Here is a 22041-nt window from a genome sequence, read left to right on the forward strand (position 1 = left end):
CCACATCAGCTTAGTATCCAAGTGGGTTTCCCTAGTAAGGGGAGCAGGGACCAGTCGGGCTTGAGGAGACTGAAGCACCAACCAAGGACCAGGCATGGACTGGACCTAGACCCTCTACACATATCTTCCAAATGGGTCTTCCAGAAAGAGGATCATGGCTGTCTCTAACATTGTCTCTGTGGCATGCCTTCTCTTCACTTCACCCTTACATGGCTGCCTTGCCAGGACACTGTGAAAGAGGAAGTACACAGTCCTGATGAGACTGGATGTGCTGGGGCTGGTTTGTGGGAGTGTGGGTGGGGGGCTGGTCTCTCTTTCTCTGAGGGTCAGTGGAGGGGCAGAGGAGACTAAGGGAGGGGCAAAGGGGAAAGAATGGTAGGAGAGGAGGGAGGGGGCTACAACTGAGATATAAAGTGAATAAATTTTTAAAAAAGTAAATAAATTGCAATAAGAGAAATAAAGAAATGAATGCAAAAAAAAAAAAGAGTTGAGCCAAATATAACACACGTACATACCTGTACCTGCCAGTTTGATCCTTTATAATAGATATATCTTACCTGAAAACCAAGCTTAATCTATGTTATGTGAAAATCATGAAGTTTCTAGGACACAATCAAGTATTATATAGATACAGTTACTACAGGGCTTCACCTATGCACACTCAATGCATATTTATTTTCTCCATACCTTAGCAAAAGATGTCCGCAAAATTATCAAAAGAACCCATGATGGAAATTCCAATCACACCCAAACATATATTCAGTCATCTATTCCTAAATTAAAAGCCACTGCTCTCAACAGAGGACAATCTGTACTTGAGTCAATAATCGTTTGAATAAGCCCTGAAATATTATATGGACTAAAATAAATATTGCTGTTTATTTATGTATCTATGTAATTATTGCGTTTGTATATGTTCATGTGTGTGCGAGTCTGTGTGTGCATGATTGCACGTATTCTATATGAGCATGTCATACTGTGCCTGTGAAAGCCAAAGGACGATTTACAGTAGACAGATTTCTTTCTCCATTGTACAGGCTTCAGGGCTTGTATTCAAGTCATTGGGTTTGTTGGCCAGGACTTTAACCTGCTGAGCTACCCTCATTGGCTCGAAAAATGTATTTTTATTAACTATAATAAGCAAAAGGCACTCACATACCAGCAATGCATTTTGATCAACTGAATCAAGTGAAGTTATGAAATTTAGTTGATCAAGAAGTCATTTTGATATGATAGCCCAGACAACACAATAAGTACAATAGCTGGTTAAGATGCATTGAGAGGAAGGAAAAATAGTAAAAGCAAAAGAGGAAGAAAATGGGATTGAAATGCTTTCCTCTCTTCCACAGGACCCAAGTCTGATGGCTCTCAAATACTCAAACTCCAGCTCCCTCTTGTGGTCTCTTAAAGAACCTGTACAAGCATACACACACACACACACACACACACACACACACACACAAAGAGAGAGAGAGAAAGAGAGAGTCAAAGGCTGGTTTTATAAATATTAATTTCAACTAATATTAACCCCTCTCTAGATTTATGTATCAAACTTTTTATGTGTGTGCATTTTTGAAATCCTGCCTACATATTTTAACAACAAAAAAATTGCCTAAACATTATAGTTATTCAACTGTATGCCATTATTTTTAAGACCTTATAGAAATGAACATATCAGAATCTTATATAAAACTAATAAATAAAACTAATAGTTAATAAAATGCAAACTTTAGTATATTACGTAAATTAAAATGGCTGCTAATATCAAATAAGCAAGGTAGTAAAACATAGGCAAAAATAATTCCTTTTTAATTAGGCATGATCTAAAATCAAGTGTCTTTAAAGAACTTCTATGTATTTTAAGTGTGATCAAAGATCTATTGATCTATTGCTGAACACATCCTGTGACCTAGTACTCTAAATATTTTTTTCCAAGAGAACTGGAATGTATTGCTTGAAGAAATTCTTTTCAATGATACTGAGGCATCCAAGACCATCTTGTAGACCATGCCCTTCTCTGCCAATTGTACAGGTTTCCCTAGTAACTTAAAAAAAAAAAAAAAACTTTTGGATAAATAAACCCTATGTCTGGAATCTATGGTTACATTGGAAGCTAATAATTTTGTGACTTTTTTCTTTTAAGATACATTTGGTGATTGGAACTGTAACTCAGAACAGAAGCCTCTTGAAAATTTCAGATTCAAACAGCCTCCTTTGCAAACTGAAGAATTCACTGAATATAAAATTACAGTAATTTGAGAAGACTTAGCATCTAATGATTGCCTGAACATTCCTGCTGAGATTTTCTTGATGCCAGCTAATGTTGGGTAATATGTGTCTTTTAGATAAGTATATTTTAGTTCCTCTAATTTTTTTCTTATTGAAAGTGAATAACTTTTAAGATTTTTTTCCTGTCAGTATTTCATGTTTAACCTCAGAGCTTTCATAGCAGGATCATTTACTTTCCCAAGCAAGAGATGGAATTTTTTGAAGATTTTTTTTTAGGAATTATCTTGAATATGTAGGAATTTATGCTTCTGTCTAATCACATGTTGATCCTGAAGTAAATACTAGCCTCCATTTTATCACAAGTTATCTCTAATTCTTTCATAAATGTAATGATAGGACAAAGCCTCATTCGAGTAGTTTCTTTCACAAAAGGTGAAGTATTGAGGGCTGTCCACCATGCTGCCTCCCATAGTAAGTCTGTACCCTGTTTTGACTAGAACATGCTTTATTTATGTTCTCATGTTGATGGAGATTTGACCTTTGTGGTAAAGCAACTATGGATATATGTCAGGAGCTTGCCTTTATAGGTCTTGGTATGGTAAAATTCTCATTCTCTTGGAGGAGAATACTTAGACTCTTGGTTTATGTGTAATGTATATGACAAATGTTTTTCTTCGTAATCTCATTCCTTTCAAAGACAGGAACGCATTACAGGAATGTCAGTGGGTGAAGTTTGAAAGATCTCCTGGCTCCATCACCTATAGGATGCAGATAGCCTTTTGGATTTCATCTGTTGTAGAGTATTCATATGCCTGTCCACATGTACATGGAACATGGGCATTCACCAAGTGTGTGTTTATAATACACATTTAATACTCATTGTTTTCTCCTAACTTTGGACACTTAGAAAACCCCCCCCCCCGATCCTGTCTGTCTTTCTGAGCTGAAGATTTCTCTCACTGCTGTAACGTAACCTTCAGTATCTACTGCCCTACTCCTCAGTACCTGGGATATATTTCTCTCAGCTTATATAATTGACCTCCAATCCAGACACTATCATCTTCTGCTGAACAAAATTCTGAGAGCATCAGGGAAATTTTTCTCAGCTATCTTTAATGACATCACACCCTGGCAGCCTGTTTTCTATGGTTAGCAACTATGTCTTTGCTAGACATGTTACTCTCCATTATTTCCTTCTACCTATGATGTAGTAGCTCTTTTCTTCTGGATGGGACTTTCTGCACCCTATGGTAGGTAGTAACTTTGAACAAACCACTCCAAGGCACCTCATCTCAAGACATTACCATTTATTTGGGAAAATAGTTACTAAAGGAATACATTCTATGTAAGACACTATGTATTGCTCTAAGTAAAATAAAATAAAAACAAGCTCAAAAGGTAAATTAGCATGTAAAGCAGGTGCAGTAAAGCTTCATAAAACATATGCATGTATGAAGGTGATCTAAACAAAATTGCTGAATAAATAGGGGAAGACAGAGTTCCAACTGAACATCTCTTGTTAACAAATGAAGTTTCCAGTCATATGAATGGGTTACATCTAACTGATTTGTTGACCAATGGGGTCCCATGAGAGTTCCAAACATCCCACGCTGTTGCCAACTCTATATAAGTTGTTCTCCACAATCTTATAGCAAAGCTCTATTTGTGAAGAAAACACACATTTGATTGCACATGGGAAAGTCAAGCTTGTGTCTATGGTTCTTGATACTGAAAGATAGTCTGCCTACTACTGATGGAGAAACAAACACCAATCCAGCTACAAACCCTTTGATCAACAGTGCTGCCCTGACTGCAAGATATACTAATGCTATGGTGTCACAAATCTTTTGGAAGTAAAGAAGCAATATCTGATTTGACTAAAGGCATACTCCATGAGATGGAACCCATACTCAATGCTGTATGGATGACCAAGAACCTGAAACTAGATAACGCAGTGACCAAGGTTAAAACCAAATACTACTGTTCTACTAAAGGAACATAGGAATAAAATGACTCCTAATCACATTCTGCAACACTCATAGACAAGTGTTTTGTTTTGCCATCATCAGCGATGCTTCCTCATATAACAGATGGAAACAATAGACTCACAGTCAGAAAAATTGTAGAGAGTGAGAAACCTGGAAACACTCATCCCTCAATGTGATATCTGTATCACACCGCTCCTCTCAGGCTCATGGAACCCTTTGGAAAAAAGAGTCAGAAGGAGTGAGGAGCTAGAAGATATGGATAATGGCATGGAAACACATCAGACCTATAGTTTGACTCACAGAGACTGAGGCAGCATGCAGAGGGACTGCATGAGTCTCCACCAAATAGGGATCTAGAGCTGAAAGGAGTTAGCAAATTCCCAAACCAGGAGATATATATATATATACTTGATAATCACTTGCAAACAAAAATTTAGTTTTCACAAAGGGAGTCTCACTGGGGAAACACACCACTCCTAGGGGCAGACTGCATGCTCAGGAGCACGTAGCCAACAAAAAATGAACACAATCTTGGATCTTCCTTGTTTCATAATGTCAGGTGAGAGCCTTTTTCTTTTTATTTTATATTTTTGATTATATATTTATTTTTCTCTCTCTTTCAGTTTTACCCTACCCTCTTTTGTGCATATATTATGGCCTCCTGTTTTGTGTTTTCATAGGATTCCTGAGTGTGACTAAGTGGGTTTCTGCATCTATATCTTATTCTTGTGCCTTTTATTTGTTTTTTTAATATTCTAATGCATTACTTTTGTTTTAATTTATTACTATTATGTAGATGCCTGTTTTTGCTTTTTTTCTTTTTTTCTAATGAGACAGAAAGGGGGTGGACTGGGTTAGAGCGGCATTGAGGAAACACTGAAAGGATTAGAGGGAGTACAAACTGCAATCAAGATATATTATATGAAAAAAAATTTCAATTATAAAAGAAAAAAAATTTCCTAGGTGACATTTCAGGTTTCAGTTATTGGGGTCAGTTGTTTATCAGTAAGGATGCAAGGTTTGTTTATTCTGTATAAAGATAACAAGGAAAGGATAAGGTATCAACTGGAACACTGGACAGTAGATATCTGTGTCCCTGTGTCTTATCATCACTTTATGATCTGTTGATATTTACCCAATGGTTCAATTACTCAGTATATACAAATATGTGTTAAGTGTCAGTTTATCTACTATTCTGTAAGATTAATGTTCGCAAATGATTGAGAAAATTGTAGTAAAAAAACTTGTGCTACTGTATAGACTAATATTATTAGACTCTGAAATTTTTTCTTTATTAATTACACTTTATTCACTTTGTATCACCCCGTGGTTCTCTCCCTCCTCTCATCCCAATCCCTCCCTTCCTCCACCCTCTGCATGCATGCCCCTCCCCAAGTCCACTGATAGGGGAGGTTTTCTTTTCCTTCCTTCTGATCCTAGTCAATCAGGTCTCATCAGGAGTGGCTGCATTGTCTTCTTCTATGGCCTGGTAATGCTGCTTCCTCCTCATGGGGAGGTAATTAAAGAGCAGGCCAATCAGTTTATGTCAGAGACAGTCCCTGCTCCTATTACAATGGAACCCACTTGGATACTGAACTGCCATGGACTCTTGCTAAAATGTTCAATCCCTATCCAGAAAGGCAAAGAGGATGGGCATCAGAAGAAGGAGAAAAGAGGGAACAAGTCAGGAACCTGACACAGAGGACCTCTGAAAGGCTCTGCCCTGCAGACTATCAATGCAGATGCTGAGACTTATGGGCAACCTTTGGGCAGAGTGCCGGGAATCTTATGAAAGAAGTGGGGAAGAGTAAGATCTGAAGAGGACAGGAACTTCACAAGGAGAACTACAGAACCAAAAAATCTGAGCACAGGGGCCTTTCCTGAGATTGATACTCCAATCAAGGACCATGCATGGAGATAACTTAAGACACCTGCACAGATGTAGACTGAAATTTTATGCTTTGGAATTTTTTTCTAAGAAAGTGTTAAATATGTAGATCAAGTGTTGCACACTATTCTGGGAAAATGACACAATTCTGCATAACAGTTAAAATGTTTACTAATACTTAATGTAGCTTGATGTTTTCACTGCATTTCTTCTCCCTTAAAGGATGTGATACCTGATAAGAAATATGTCACAACCTGAAGTCACCTTCCTCTCCGTAATAGTGTGAACCTTATCAGACCTTCTAAAAGTTAGTGACCTCAAAGCTGGACTTCTGAACACGTGTGAACTCAGGAATCTTACAGATATGTCAACGGCTTTCGCAGTGACAACACAGCACTTTGTCATACACTTTCTGAGTGCAAAGAGCTTAGTCTGTGACAATGCTTATGGAGTTGAGCCACAAACTGGCATCAAATGTGGTCTCAGGTATGTCTTTGTTGTTGTGGGACAACTAACATCTCCTGAGAACAACCCATTTACATTCACACTTAAAGCTTCAGTTTGATTTGACTGTCCACAGTCTGGCTTCCATTTACCTCAGCATCTGGACTCCAGTAAACTTAGGAGGTTGTTCTGCTTTTGTGCTTGCTTTACCTTGTCTACTGAATTCTGAGTGGCTTTTATCTACTTTGTTCCTTTAAATCATTTAAGCATTGTAGTCTTAGGAAGACATTCTCTTCGAGGCTATACAATGTGAAATCAAACACTGATCAGTCCTTATTTTACACAATAAAAAATCTTTACCACTTGCTGAGTTAAACCCTTCCACATGTACATGTTTGTAATTGGGATTAGAAAGGAGGCAGGAAGGCATCCATGTGATGGGACTATTGTGTGTGTGCCTGCTGGTGATGGAGGGATGCTACTTGCCTCAGAAGATTTCGGGAGGCAGAATACAGGACACTCAATTTTCCTGAATGTCACCACTGAGGCAGCATGGTTTAAAACTCAGTAACTGTGACAGTGGCTTTTTGCTTGGAGCACTTTAGCAGAATATATGGTCACAGTATTTGGAATGATAGCTTCTTAACTCTCAAGATTTCTAGTTGAATGAACAAAGGATTTTAGCACTGTGGAAAGAAAGCATTTTTGCATTGAAAAAATTTTATATTTGTTTTAAAAGTGAATCCATTGATAAAAGTGTTATACATGCATACATATGAAATAATAGATATTCATGTATGGAACGTTTTTAAGAAACAATCAAAGATTTACAGCATAGTCCTTTTATATTAAATTCATTTCTATGTACCATATTGATCCATCAGTCCACCTATTATAGCACAACGTGTTTTGAATGATAAGATCTTTACAGTAATCCACAGAAAAATGTGCATGTCACTCTTCCCATGTTGTAACAGTGTAGCTGTAGCTGTCCATGTAATCGAGGGAGGTATGACCTCAGTTGTTCTACACGTAGTAAAATGTCACTGATTAATCTTGTTTTTTTTAACTTAAAAGGTTCATAAGTTATTCAAAGAAAAGTAAAATAAAATAATATAGAGAGTTTGAAGAACACTGTTTTATATACATAGTTATTTTGCACCAATTCCTATTTATACTATAAAATAAACATCCCAAACATCTTTGTGGATTTTCTACCATGTTTTCTTTGTTAGACATTGTGCAATGGCTTATAATTTTTCAGAATCTAAGAGGAATTACTGAATGTTATTGAAATGTGCTTAATTATATATTTTGAAGTTTGACTATAAATAGCTATTAAAGTATTTTATTTTATATCTGATTAAAATTCATACAAAACAGTTTCTCAGTACCCATCATTTAATTCCAAATTTTCAATGTAAATAATACTTGATTCTTTTTTGAAAATAATAAAGGTTGCCATAAAATAGGGTTCTACCTTTGGTGCTGTGATTCTAAACTACATTTTCCCCTATAATTTTCAGTACATCAATGCCTATTTCAGTCTTGCCTATTGCCATTGTTCTATGTTCCTCAACCAAAGAATGTAAAAGAAACTAGTCATTTACACAATGGAAAACACTTGGCCATTAAAAACAGAAAACCATGAAATTTGCAGGCAAATGGTTGGAACTGGAAAATATTGGTAACACTGACCCATAAAGACAACTCACTTATAAGCAGAGTTTAGTCAAATAGTACAGGGTAGACATACTATAATGCATAGAACCCAGGAAGATAAGTATCAAGGAGGACACAATGGAGTAGGCATAAATCTCAATCAGAAGGGGAATTAGAAGAGACTGAGGTAATGGTTGAAGAGTGGGAACAAGGTAGAAGAGGGAACACAGAGAAAAATAAGGGTGGAGATGAGACCTGAAGAGAGTAGGGGTGGGATGGCAGAAGGCCTGCAGAGAAAAAAAGAAATGGTGGGTAGGGGTATCTCTGTGACACTCTGCAGACCTAAATCAGAATAGGCCTCTGGGATAATATGAGAGGCACTCTAGCTAAGGCTGCTAGTAGCTGGGGCCATGGAGACCAAAGAGGAGAGACACCCTTTATTTAGACAAGACTCCTAGTGGATTGAGGAACTCACCAACCCACTCACAAAAATCTCAATCCAAAACTTACCCTACCTACAAGACCTTCAGGGACAAAGATAGAATAGATAGAGCAGAGACTGAGGGAATGTCCAACCAATGCCTGGTTCAACCCTAAAACCCAGCCCAGGGAAGAAAGGTAACCCCTCTTACTATTAACGATATTCTGATATGGCTTTCAGACAGGAGCCTACCAGAGTTGTCCTCTTAGAGGCTCCACCAAGCAATGGCTCAAAACAGATATCTAGACTCAAAGCTTAGGGTGAAGAATAGGGAGTCTACTGGTAAAGAGGGGGAAAGGATAAATGGACTTAGAAGATCAAAGCTCTAAAAGAACCAATCACTCAAGGCCCAGAGGAGCCTATGCTGTTTGAAGCACCAACCAAGGACAATGCATGGTCTGGACTGAGGTCCTCTACCTATAAGTAGCTGATGGACATCTGAGGCATTGTTGTGGAAGTATTAGTTAGGGGAGAAGGGGATATCTCTGACGTGGATGATGTTGCCTGTTTTTGATCACTTCTCCCTGATGGGACTGCCCAACCAGGCCACAAGGAAGGAAGACAAACTCAGTCCTTATGTGAATAGATGAACTGGGGTGTCTAGGTAGGTGGATTCCTTTATTCTAAGGACTAAAGGAGCGGGGAGGTGAACTAGATGGTGGGATTAGGAGAAGAGGAGGGAGGGACCTATGACCGAGATGTAAATTGAATTAATTAATAAAACATTATTTCATTTTGTTCTCATATGGGTGCACTTTTTACTTCTTGTTGATGATTTGTGCATGTCAATCCAATGCTTACCATGTCCAGAAGACAGGCTCTGATGCCCTGGAGCTAGCCTTATTAGAGATTGTGAGATGTCTTAAGCAAATGATGGGAACTGAGCTTTGGTCCTCTGTAAGTGCATGGGCTACTATTGACTGCTAGCCACAGAGGCTCTCTCCAGTCCTACCTACCGCAGTCTATTTTTTTTTAATTTTAGTTACCAGCTATTAGCACTGATGAATGAGATACATCATAAATACATGTCTGTGACACCTACCGTGTTTATGTGCTTACACAGCCCCAGAAAGTGTAACATCAAGGAAGTACCTAAAATCTTCCTAGTTTCGTATCTTTCACCTTCTGTTATATATGCTTTATAGACATAGAGCCAGATTTTGTTAAGTTATGTTATAGATAAACAAATGATAAACATGAAAGATCTTAGCCTTGTACTCTGTAGAACTGAAAGAAAAAGCAAGCTCCCTTATGCATCATAAAAGCTTACCAGACAAACAAATACAAACAAATAAAGGATGGATTATGAATGATTTACTATACAAATAAATACAGGAAGAAGAAATCACATATAAAAATGTTTAATCTCTTTCCAAATATGTCAACAATGTTTCAGTGTCTGAATGTAATTCTTCCTATTTGAGAATCTTCCTTAGGCCAAAATGAAATTGTTTCTCTACACCTTTTAGAGATACACATGAAATTGCTAGTATGGTCTACAACAGAAATAATGAATCAGGGCTAAAATAACTTGATATTCTACAGTTTAGTTTATCATTTTCACCTTTAAACTATAATTTGAAACTGAAGAGTTGTCTGACAAAAATAGCTACTGTAGAATTGGGGTCTGGTCCAGGATGCTAGCAGCTGTGCATTTATAGGTGAACTTTCTGATTACAAGAAAGAGTAATCTGCTTCCATGTCTTAGGAGGAAATTCTGATCTTTCTGAAACAGTGAATTTGCTTAAAAATGCAAATTCAAGACTTCACCATTGAAAGGAATTTATTAGAAGAGTGGGAATTTAAACTTTTGCTTAGGTTTCTGAGGAAAGTCTATCTATAGGCTTATCAGTAGGTATGTACTTAAAACCAATTTTCCTGTGGCTAATCTTGGGGTGGGGGAGAAATGGATTTTTATAATTTATCTTACTTTTAAACAATATTTTAAATTAATTCTTTGATAATGTAAGACAATACATTTGAACACATTCATCCCTCCTCAGCTCCTCCTATACATTCTGACTTAAATTTCAGTTTTCTTTTCCCCATGCATTGATTCCAGATTGTGTTGCACAAATAGTCTTGGGGGTGGAGCCTGGCTTGGCATGTGGTTGACCTGCCATAGGTCACAGCATTAAAGAAAACTGACTCTCTCTCTCCCAGAAGAGTCAAATGCCAGTAGCTCCCACTCTAGTGGAAGGATTTCTTCCATTATGACTAAAAGATAAGTTTCTGAAGAATGCATGTTTGGAGCAGGCTGTCTCATTCATTTACTCACTGAGCTTCTTGATTGAGAGTAACGCCCTTGACAAGACAAATTTTAATCTTGGACATGTGCTTATTGAATTATTTAATCATTAATTTAGAACTGTGTTTGATTTTTTTATATTTCAGTAAATCAAATTATTTCATTTTAGAACAAAACCAAACCACCCATTCAAAGTCAAAATTTCTTTATTACAACAGCATTTTTAAATGAGAAGTAACAATAATCAAGGGAAAGCGTCAATAGACACCAAATTCATTCCAGAATTACACCAGGAAATGATGTTCCTTTTTATTTATTTTTTTGTAGCATAAAACTTAGGTTCATTTACTTACTCATAAAAATAGGCTATTCAATTTATTAATGACAACCATCATAGCTATGGGTGTGGGATAAATAGTAAACTGATATTATTGATGTTTATTCAAACATGGAAGATATAGTAGATATTCAGATGGGGAGAAGTGAGTGAATTTCCTCAGAGTGAATTTCATTTCATAAAACTGAAGCATGTGCTGACCTGTTTCATGACTCTATAGTTGAACACAGGCATGCAACCTGCCAACAATGCTGGTTTACTAACACCTTACTTGAATGAACAGCTGTTCTTTGAAGTCCTGCCAAGCTAATGTCCACGATAAAAACCCACAGGCAAAAATTTCTGTTCTCAGGCCATTTTAATAATGGAGCATTAATTATTATTGTGTGAATGAATTCAAGCTTAATTTGCTAATACCTCCAGTTGTTTGGATTTCTCTTTGGTGACACAGCTCAAACATTTTAGTAAGCTTCCTTCTGAATCTCAGGGTTTGAAACAGATCTAAGAGTTCCCTTGATATCTAGATTTAAATAAAAAGGGATTTACATATTGTCAGTGTACACTGAACAGAAAACCTCATAAAACAGTAATAAACTTGAGAGACTGCTGGCTCTTAACACAGAGCTAAGACTTGTAAACCTAGAAGATAGTCTTGCCAATAGAATTACAGTTTTAAATGGAAGACTTTACTGAAGTGGTAAGTTAGTGTACAGCAGCATTTTAAATCAGCAGATTAGCCTGCATGGTCATTTTAGATGGCTTATGGTAGAAGATGTCACAGAGAAAATGGCAAATTAAGTAGAATTCACCGAACAGTATTAGAATTCATGAGTATCAAGGTAATGAAGATAATTTTTTCTCATCAATAAATAAAACAAAATAGAAAATAAAACTCAAACAGTAGTTATATAATTTGTCATGAAAGACAAAGAAACAGAAGCTCATTTTAAGCAAATTTTCTTTTCTCTTTTATGGCAAGGATAATAAAAGGCAATCTTCATTTTAGTGTGTCCATTATAATTATCAGGAACAGAGTGAGGAAGAGCAAAGACTGTATCACACAGGGTTTTCACATCACACCTCCTATCATCTGCCACTGGTAAAAAATATACACAAGTTAAAGTAATTAAATTGACACATGAAAATCATGTGAAATGTCACAAATGAAAGAGAACAAATCAAAAGCAGAGTCAGGTTATAAGGACTCTGCTTAGTATATTTTCAAGGTGTGTGGAGAGTCATGCTTGTCCATTGCTGACCAAAGTTCTTGATAGTGACCATTTGTAAGACATGTGTATGGAAAATAATGTTAGGAAGACACAATAAAATAAGGGCATTTTTGTAAAGATAAGATGACAAATACACTCCAAAGCATAAATCCTGGGCTCCTATTTTGAGTATCTATTCTGGGTTTGCTCAGTGAAGGACTTATAAGACGAAGGGTGAAATAAATCCTTTCCTCCCCCAAGTTGCTTTAGGTGATGGTGTTTTATCACAATAATAGTAACCTCAAGTAATACAAAAGTTATGTGTTTCTGGATAGGATTTTGATTCACATAGACTGGATATGTTTCACGTGCTCTAACATTAAAATATGCAGTGTTTCTCTAAATTAAGTGGTAGATTTTCAGTTAGCAAAAATATCTTCTATGTTACAAAATATCAGCATGCTACATATCACCATGTTTAATCAACTTTCAATTGTAATTTAGCTTTTAGATTATCATGCAGACACATAAAATGTCAAACAGTAATAGAATAGAACCAAATTCGAAAAGGAGTAAGAGCTGTTCTAAGAGATTCCTCACTCTATATTCATGCATACAAACACAGACATGTATACAATAAAGAGATACAAGAAATCTGAAAATGTTTGCAAGCTGCTAATTCGGTCCTGGATTTCGTGACATTTGTGTCACCTAATAAGTATCCTCAGATTGTTCTTAGATTTCAATGTGGCGCCCAACTTTTTCGGTTTGTCACTGAATGATGTCTAGAATTATTTCCTCTTTGGGGGCTTTTGGGTGATGCTATCTCACATGGAAGTCTTGTTTCCATGATGGCACCCCAAGTGAATATCTATTTATTACTATAGAACTTTAAAGACAAACACTAGGGTATGCCTCCTTATTAGATATGACAATAGAACATTCAACCACAAAAAATGTTAATAAATACCTATACTGTCTTTAAGTTAGTTTTCTGCTAACTGGAGTATATGAACTAATGCCTCAGGGAACCTCTTTTTGACCCCTTGAAAAGTATGGCATAGACAGATAGAAGGAGCAACACCTACCTAAAAGGAGTTAAGGGGAAGTGGCTCTTTCAGTAAACAACAGATGGAAGAAAATATTCTATTAGCAACACCCTTAGACTGAGCAAAGAAGTGAAAAGGAATGTTAGCACAGCTAATTGGAAAAGAATCTAGTAGTTTTGTAATACAGACGCTGGGTTACATGACAGAAAGATTGGTCTTTGAGTGGGATTTGGAGTCTCTTCCTATTTCATGGACCTGTCTTATAATGCATCTGTTGGAATTCAGCCAATCCCATTGCCCGTCTCCTGTGTAGTCTACTGCAGTACAAATCATGAGTACCTTTCTCTTAGCCTTATTGCATGCTTTACAATAAGAGTAAACGTCTCAGGCTCCCAGAGAAAAGGGGCATTAGCACTGTGTACCGCAACACCTAAAGCAATTTCATAGCCAACCTCTATGAGCACCCATACAGTAATGACTTCTGCATCAGAGTGTGGGCATTCACAAGTAGCATTGCTGCCCGCTTGTAGGTCCGGTATACTCCGTCAACTCAGTGATTTGATAGACCTGCACTGTGTGTATTTTTGGAAAGCCTTAGGTCTCAGTAGTTACTTTTCTTTTGCTGTAGAGAAAGGACATGACCAAGGTAATTTATAAAAGAAAGGATGTAACTAGAGAATCTCTACAATTTCAGAGGGTGAATCCATGATCATCATGGTGGAGAACACAGCAGCACACAGGTAGGCATGGTTCTCTAGAAGTAGCTGAGAACTTATGTCTGATTCATTGGCATGTGGTAGAGAGAGAGAGAGTTAACTGGGAATGGCATGGGTTTTAGACACCTCAAAGTCCAGCTTCAGTGACACACCTCCTCCAACTAAGCCACACCTCCTTCAACTAGGCCACATCTCCTCCACCAATGCCACACCTCTTCCAAGGCCAAGCATCCAAATCCTTCCCAAACAGTTCCAACAACTGAGGATAAGACATTCAAACATATGAGCCATTTTCATTCAAACTATGACAACTTAGTATAAAACAAAAGACTTTACAAACCCGAGAGCAATCTTAAATAGCTCTAACAAGATTTTGTTAAACTTTGCTTGTGCCTGGGGTTTCAGAGAATCAGTGTGCTCAGTTAGTTTTCATTAGATTTATTAGATTTTTCCAGCTTCTGTCAAGTAATTAAAAAGTAATGTGTGACTCTCATGTAGTGGCACACACTTGTAATCCATGTACTTGGGGAGGCAGAGGCAGGTGGATCTCTGTGAGTTCAAGTTCAGGACAACTAAGGCTACACAGAGAAACCCTGTCTCAAAAAAATAATATGTGAATACAATACCTGCTTCAATACCTCTGTGGAAGGCTCTTGTCCTGTTCCCTGTCTCCTGCTTTCAATGTCTTTAGTGTTTGCTCTACAAATTTCTTTACTTTTTCCCAAGGTCTCACTACTTGGCCTGAGCTAGCTTCAAACTCACAATTCTGCTTCAGCCTCTCAAGCACTGAAATTATAGGCATGTGTCATCATAGCCAGCCACACACTTTATAAATATGTCAAATGTGTTTATTGCTGTGCTGTTGTCTTCAAGAATAACCATAGTGTTAAAAAAAAAAAAAACTAGGACAGTTCCAAGATTTATTAAAACAAAATTCAGTGTAAATAAATGCCACAATAACCTAGTTTACCACAGAAATGCCACAAATGTAGAATTTTGAATTTAAGAGATAAATTTGAATTTCAAATAAACTTACATTTTACCATATCTGCAATGTAATAGTTCATAATTTCTTACAAATATGTACATAAATAATCTTAGGTAAAAATGTTCAGTGTATGATAAATTAAGTTTAAGGAATGTTGATGAATAAAACAAAAGCTGGGCATTTTGCCACACAACTGTAAACTCAGCACTTAGAGGCAGAATCAGAGGAATAGAAAGTATAGATCAACCTGGCCTACATATGAGCTGTAGGCCAGTCATTGCTACATGGAGAGACCCCTTAAAAGCAACCAATCAGACAGCTAACCAGACTAACCGAAGCAATAACAGGCATTTGTTTAAAATTGTTATAAATAACTTTATGACTACTCAAATGAAAGAAACCAAGAAGAATCAACAAATATGCAGCTTTGCAATATTTTCCCCCTCACATATGGTCTATTGCTTTTTCTTTCTAATAAGACCACATTTATTCAATACCTTAGATTAAAAGTTTTGATTATAAGTATTCAACAGTATAAAAAGTACAAAACAGATCATGAGTACATACTGTACAATTTATAGGAAGAGAGGGGAGGCAGAGGAGGCTGTAGTTGAGGTCTAGTGATAAATATATACATACGTACACATATACACACTAGAGATGATGCATCAAAGTATATTTTACCACCAAAACTGCTTTCAAAATGTAAAAAGAAAAAAAAAAGAAAGAAAGAAAGAAACCCATGCCAAAGTAACGCAAGAAAATGGTAATGTCTGGACACTGTACTACACCAAGGGCTCAGGAGAATCAACCTACTCACTGAGCAGTCTGTGATTGTGATCCCTTGTAATAGGTAGATTTTTCCCAAAAGGAAGAAACACACAAGGTAAAGCTATAGAAGCAATAAAGTGTGGGTCTCCCTATTGTGAAACACGAAGAGACTTTCAAGATCCAGTTTTTAAAACAATCCTGAGAGACAGAATGTTAAGGCTGCCACGTACCCCTCTTTTACGGGAGGTATGAAGTGGCACTATTGTTTTCCTGAGCTTTGAGAGAGGCCATCAGACAACTTGAGTTCTCCCGGAAGCCCTCATTGAGGTCTAGAATTGAGGAGCTCCATTCAGCTCTCTTGATGCTCAGAAGCCCAAATCCAAGAAGACAACCCAACCAACCAGCTTAGCCTCCTTATACGACTCTTTTCTGCTAGTCAACTTTAAATACTGAGAGAAAAACAGCCAAACCCCAAGCTCTAATAAGGTCATGACAAGGCAAGGAACCACTCCGTAGATAAGACCGAGAAGCCTGAGGACCAGGGACCAGTGCCTCTGCCCGTCTCCACTCAGAAGTGGGGACTGACGTTAATGGAGAAGGGAACAAACAGTGATTTAAAGTTTGAAAAGACCACAAGACAACAAACTGACACTCTTAGTTTTAACTTGGGTACATACGGCCTACCTTACCTCTACTACCAGTTGCTGGAGAGATGGAGAGGCTACCGGATACAGGCTGGAGTTGCCCCGGATGGGATTATGGAGGCTAATGTAAGCCACAGCATTTTTTTGTAGAATCTTCGCAAAATTCTGAAATAATAATAATAATAATAATAAAATGTTGGAAGCTCTACCATTGGTACAAAATAACACATTCTACTTTTTTTTTTTTAGAACAACAAACACCGTGATGTGAAAATATGACTTTTTATCAGCAACATGCTGCTAACGCTTCCTCTAAGCGAAATCTTCCTCTAATCTTGGTTTACTCTGTTATGCAGAATCAAGCAGCTGCTAAGGCGGTGCTTTATAAAACAACCACTCGGAGGGTTAAAGCGATGCTGCCTTCAATTACAGAACACAAATTGGGAATTTTCTTTGATGACATGGCCTAATGTAATAGTCAGTGAGTAAGAGAGCAGAACCGGTGAGCTTCACTGGTTAGTGCTGACAGGCTTTGCCTCTCAGGAAGTCAGCTAATTTTGCACAAATAAACTCTGATTTTGAGGAAAACCGGACAAATACAAACTGTGAACCTGAAAACACTGCCTTGCCAACCCCTCGTGAATGCTGTGTGTACTAATGGCAGGGATAATTCGGTGCTTCAGCTTTGCATTTATGGCTGCTCTCCTGCATTTTGGAGCTTGCTGACCACAGAGTACAGGGTCGTATATCCTCGGCTTATCTGCTTAAAGTTGGACATTCCTCTACAAACTGTTGACGGGAATGAGTAATTATTTAAAAGTAAATCATCTTTTAAATGAACACACGAGTAAGTAAAAAAAAAAAAGTAATTTCACATATAATGTGGTAAAATGTCAACTATGATTTAAACTCTATGAAAAAAAATATTTTAACACATGAGTACATAGGAACTTGCTCTGTCAGTTAATGTGATTTCCATGATCGTTGCAAAAAACAGACAGTCACGTAGTTATGTGAGGAATCTAGTCTCAGAGAGGTTTTGTTAAAATAACTTGTCTATGGTAGAAAAGATCTGAACTTTGGTTTCCTTACTCTGAAATTTGTGATGTCTCCAGAGGAGCATGTGAAAAATATTCTTCACAAAAGGAATGGTACTTTATAGGGGTCTGCTTTAGGAAATGGTATAATTTCCCTCAAGGATCAACATCAACACTGAGTCAGTTCTCTGTTACTTGCATGGCTATGGGTACCATTTACAAGTTTATTGAGGAACTTCACCTATTCCTGTTAACTTCAACTGGGCTTCTAGGAGTTCCTATGGAAGCAAATTATAGAGGGCAAAAAGGGACTCAAACAAAGCTTTTCTTGCTCCCATCCACCTGGTATCAATTTAAAAGGAAGTTTTTCATTCTGAGAAGGCACAGATTGAATAAAGTTAACAAAATGAGCCACTGAGGTTCTAAACTTCCCGTCAAATGAATGGTGTTGTGATGTTTTTATGGGATACAGTGGTGCAATCATTATATAGAAAATTACAGGTACATTTCCATTAGCCAATAGTGGCCTCTCAATATCCTTGATCATTTTCATTACTTCTGTCTTTGTGCATTTCCTTAGCTAAGAAGTCAGATGGTAACTATATGAGTAAATTTGCTCAGTTTTTAACACACATACATACAAAAGACGGACCTACATATATGTAAACATTATATATATATACATATAATATATACGTACATACATATTTAATTACAATATAATTATATCATATTTCTCCCTCCATTCGTCTCTCCACCTCTCCCAGGTACTCTACTGCAAATCTTTCCTTAACCCTAATCCACTTAGGTTTAAGCCTTAAGTTTCTACAGTCTGAAGATTCATTGATCATTGCTCCACAGATACACAGACACACAGTCACACACACATACGGACAAATACATAAATACAACCCGTTGAGTCTATTTTGGTGTTTTTTGTGTGTACAAGTTTTCTATTCTTTTGGACTCATATGCCATAGTAGGTTTCATATTTAATCTCTGTTGAGAAACCAAAGTTGTCAAAATGAATAATGGGTTTACAAAATAATTAAAAGTAATTTACTTCTATGAGGCAAAAAATATTTACCTAGTTTGAAAAAATGCTTCCATGTATGCAAATCCATACTTATTTAATTTTCAGCCTGTGAAAACTGACATTTAAATGCTCTCAACTAATCTTTCACAATACAATTCTCTCTGAATTTGAGTTTAAGTTATTTAACTTAGGAAATTATATGAGAAAAAAACTGTTCTGTGAATGTGATTTATACATAGTTATTTATTAAATATTAATATAAATTGATTGTGAAAGTTGTAGAAATAATAGAGGCTGTTTAAAAACATCCTTTAAAATATTTCCTTAACATATACTAGAAAATTTTATGAAAGAAGAAGGAGATAGAAAGACCTGGAGTAGACAGGAGCTCCAAAAGAAAACCAACAGAGCCAAAAACTGCTGAGCCCTGGGGCTCTGAATATAATGATACCCCAGCCAAGTACAATGCATGGAGATAACCTAGAATCCCAGCATAGAGGTAGTCCATGACAGCTCAGTGTCCAAGTACGTTCCCTAGTAAAGGGAACAGGGACTGTCTTTGACATGAACTCAGTGGCAGGCTCTCTGATCACCTCCCACTGGGGAGTGCAGCCTTACCAGGCCACAGAGGAAGACAATGCAGCCAGTCCTGATGAGACTTGGTAGGCTAGAAGAGTAAGGGGAGTAAGACTTGTCATCTAGAAGAGTAAGGGGACCTCCCCTATCAGTGGAATGTGGCAGGGGCATAGGGGGAGAGAAGGGAGGGTGGGTGGTATTTAGAGGAGATGAGGAAGGGGGCCACAACAGGGATGCAAATTGAATAAATTGAAATAAATATTAAAAAAAGATAATTGAATTGCCGTTTTACTGCTTTGTAATTATTTTAAAAAGCACATCTCTATTAGCATGCACATAACTTCTTAAATTGTTGTACTTATCTTGAAGTTATGAAATAAACTAAAACTTTCTTTCAGATGTTACTGTTTTTCATCCTGGAATTTAGGAAAGTTCTCAAGGCAATCGGCTTTTCTCACTTGAAGTGAACTTTCTGAAACAGACTGTCTCACCACTCACTTGCATAGAGTGTATTGCCTCATCTGTTGAACTTACATACATGGACATTTTCTCAGCTTTAAGACTATGTACCATTAAAAGAGTACATAGGGCTCCTCTTTTTTTCTTTTCTTTTTGAGTTTCTCTTTTTTTTAAAGACTATTTTTTATTTCATGTGTGTGAATGCCTGCATGTATGTATGTATGTGTATACTTACGTTTGTATGTGGTCTGTCCTATAAGTATTGTGAACAAACCCAGTCCTCTGAAAAAGTGGGAAGTTCTGTTAACCACCGAGCCATCTTTCTAACTCCATTATTTTATTTTCTAAGCCTCATTGACATTTTCCCTAATCACCATCAGCATCTTATCTCTATTGAGGACCTAAAAAAGGAATTATCACCATAAATTCCCATTAATAATATTTTTCCTGAAAGCTAAGATAGTGAACAAATGGTATTCCATTCAAAACTGCATAGATCTTTTGTCTACATATTTGCTTTGAGTCTCTTTTCAAGTAATTATAAAATTATCTAAAATATGTGAGAATTTTGCAGTGCTCACAATCTTGTTAGTGTACCCTTAGGTATTGACTGTCACATTCTGCTAGAATATTGTGTCTTTCTGACGCACATACATACTGAGAGTGTTTCAATTCAAATACTGTAATTGCTTACTAACTATATCTCAATGCTGGATTAAGATTCAAGTTCTTGATAGAAGGTAGGTAAGCAGGCAGGAAAGCTGGGCAAGAGACATAGGAATGAAGGAATAGAAGGAAGAAAGGTAGGACAACAATCAATATTTGAATAAAATTTCTCATTGCATAGATAAAATAAATGTGATTTATTTTATAACTGTTAATAAGCGCTTAGTAAACACAGGAAATCTTTAATTGTGTGTATAAACATGTTTCCCTTGTTTTTCATTGCCTACTATGTTATCCTTTAAGTAGAAATATGATGCTGAAGTAACCATTATTGCAAGTGATATGCGTGTATGTAGGCCTTTTAGCAATGGAGTGACATTAGTTTTATAGCTCTTCGGAGGAGCTCATTATTTTCTTTGCCTTTAATAATATTGGCTAATAGTATATGGAATATGAAAAAATAAAAAAAGAAAAGAAGTATAATTAATGAATTTATTTCACCTCTCCCCATTCATAGGAGCCAATATTGCCCCAAGTCGTTCCTCCCCATGAACAGAAAACAATAGTACGTTCTGGCCTCCATCCTTCCTTCACTTTTATCATCAAGGCTTGCATAAATGTTGTGATTACTGCAGTACTGCTGGCCCATTCTTGTCCATTATAACTGTATTCAGAATGATGGTTGCTGCCAACTATAACATACCGGTCTGGAAATAGAATGAAATAAGAGCCATTAAAAAATGTAAATCTCAACAATAAATTTAATGACATTTACATAATCCTATTGTACAAGTAAGCAGCAATTAAGCCAAATTGTTCTAATATTAATACCACGTTAACATTTTTCTCCCTCTGCCTTGATTCACACATCTGGGTTTATCAATGCAGAAGCAGCTGCTAAAGCCAATTATGAATTCAAAGCTTAGATCCATATTACTGTCCTTTGCAACATGAATTTTAATTAATGAAGTATACAAATATACCACAATGAAACTCTTATCTAACATTTTTTTCCAGAATCATGGTAGAAAGTGTTCAGTAAACAGTACATGTGTGCTTAGTAAATAGCAGTGAGCTATTATTCTGAAAGAGAAATGACTGAGGAGCTGAATATGTTAAAAATGTGCTAGTCATGTATTGTTTAGACTTTGTAAAAATATGTATTTAGGGATATATCTATAATTTGAATTTATACTTCTAACTTCCCCACTCTCTGAAAGAAAATAAAATTCACCAAAATCAAGCCATGACCATGACTACTGAATATTTAACTTTTCACGTATTTTATATATTGTGGGCATAAACATTTCCTTTGATACTCCCACATGCTGGAGAGGTTGTGGAGAAAGGAGAACAATTCTCCATTGCTGGTGGGGATGTAAACTGGTACAACCACTTTGGAAGTCAATCTGGTGCTTTCTCAGACAATTAGGAATAATGCTTCCTCAAGACCCAGCTATACTACTGCTAAGTATATACCCAAAATTTGCTCAAGTATACAACAAGGACATTTGCTCAACCATGATTGTAGCAGCTTTATTTGTAATAGCCAGAACCTGGAAACAACCCAGATGTCCATCAAAGGAAGAATGGATACAGAAATTGTGGTATTTT

General features: G+C 36.8%; 1 protein-coding gene across 5 annotated transcripts in view; it reads right to left on the reverse strand.

Annotated features, from left to right (window-relative positions):
- Positions 1 to 22041, reverse strand: part of Naaladl2 (N-acetylated alpha-linked acidic dipeptidase like 2) — a 1327651-nt gene that overhangs the window by 346656 nt on the left and 958954 nt on the right. For all 5 annotated transcript variants that reach the window (XM_060378133.1, XM_060378134.1, XM_060378132.1 and 2 more), the window contains 2 exons: positions 20929 to 21134; positions 16699 to 16818 (listed from right to left, as the gene is read on the reverse strand). In XM_060378133.1, coding sequence (XP_060234116.1) covers positions 16699 to 16818; positions 20929 to 21134 — 326 coding nt within the window. The remainder of the gene's footprint in view (positions 1 to 16698; positions 16819 to 20928; positions 21135 to 22041) is intronic.

Source organism: Meriones unguiculatus, chromosome 2, assembly GCF_030254825.1.
Source record: "Meriones unguiculatus strain TT.TT164.6M chromosome 2, Bangor_MerUng_6.1, whole genome shotgun sequence".
Lineage (NCBI taxonomy): Eukaryota > Metazoa > Chordata > Mammalia > Rodentia > Muridae > Meriones > Meriones unguiculatus.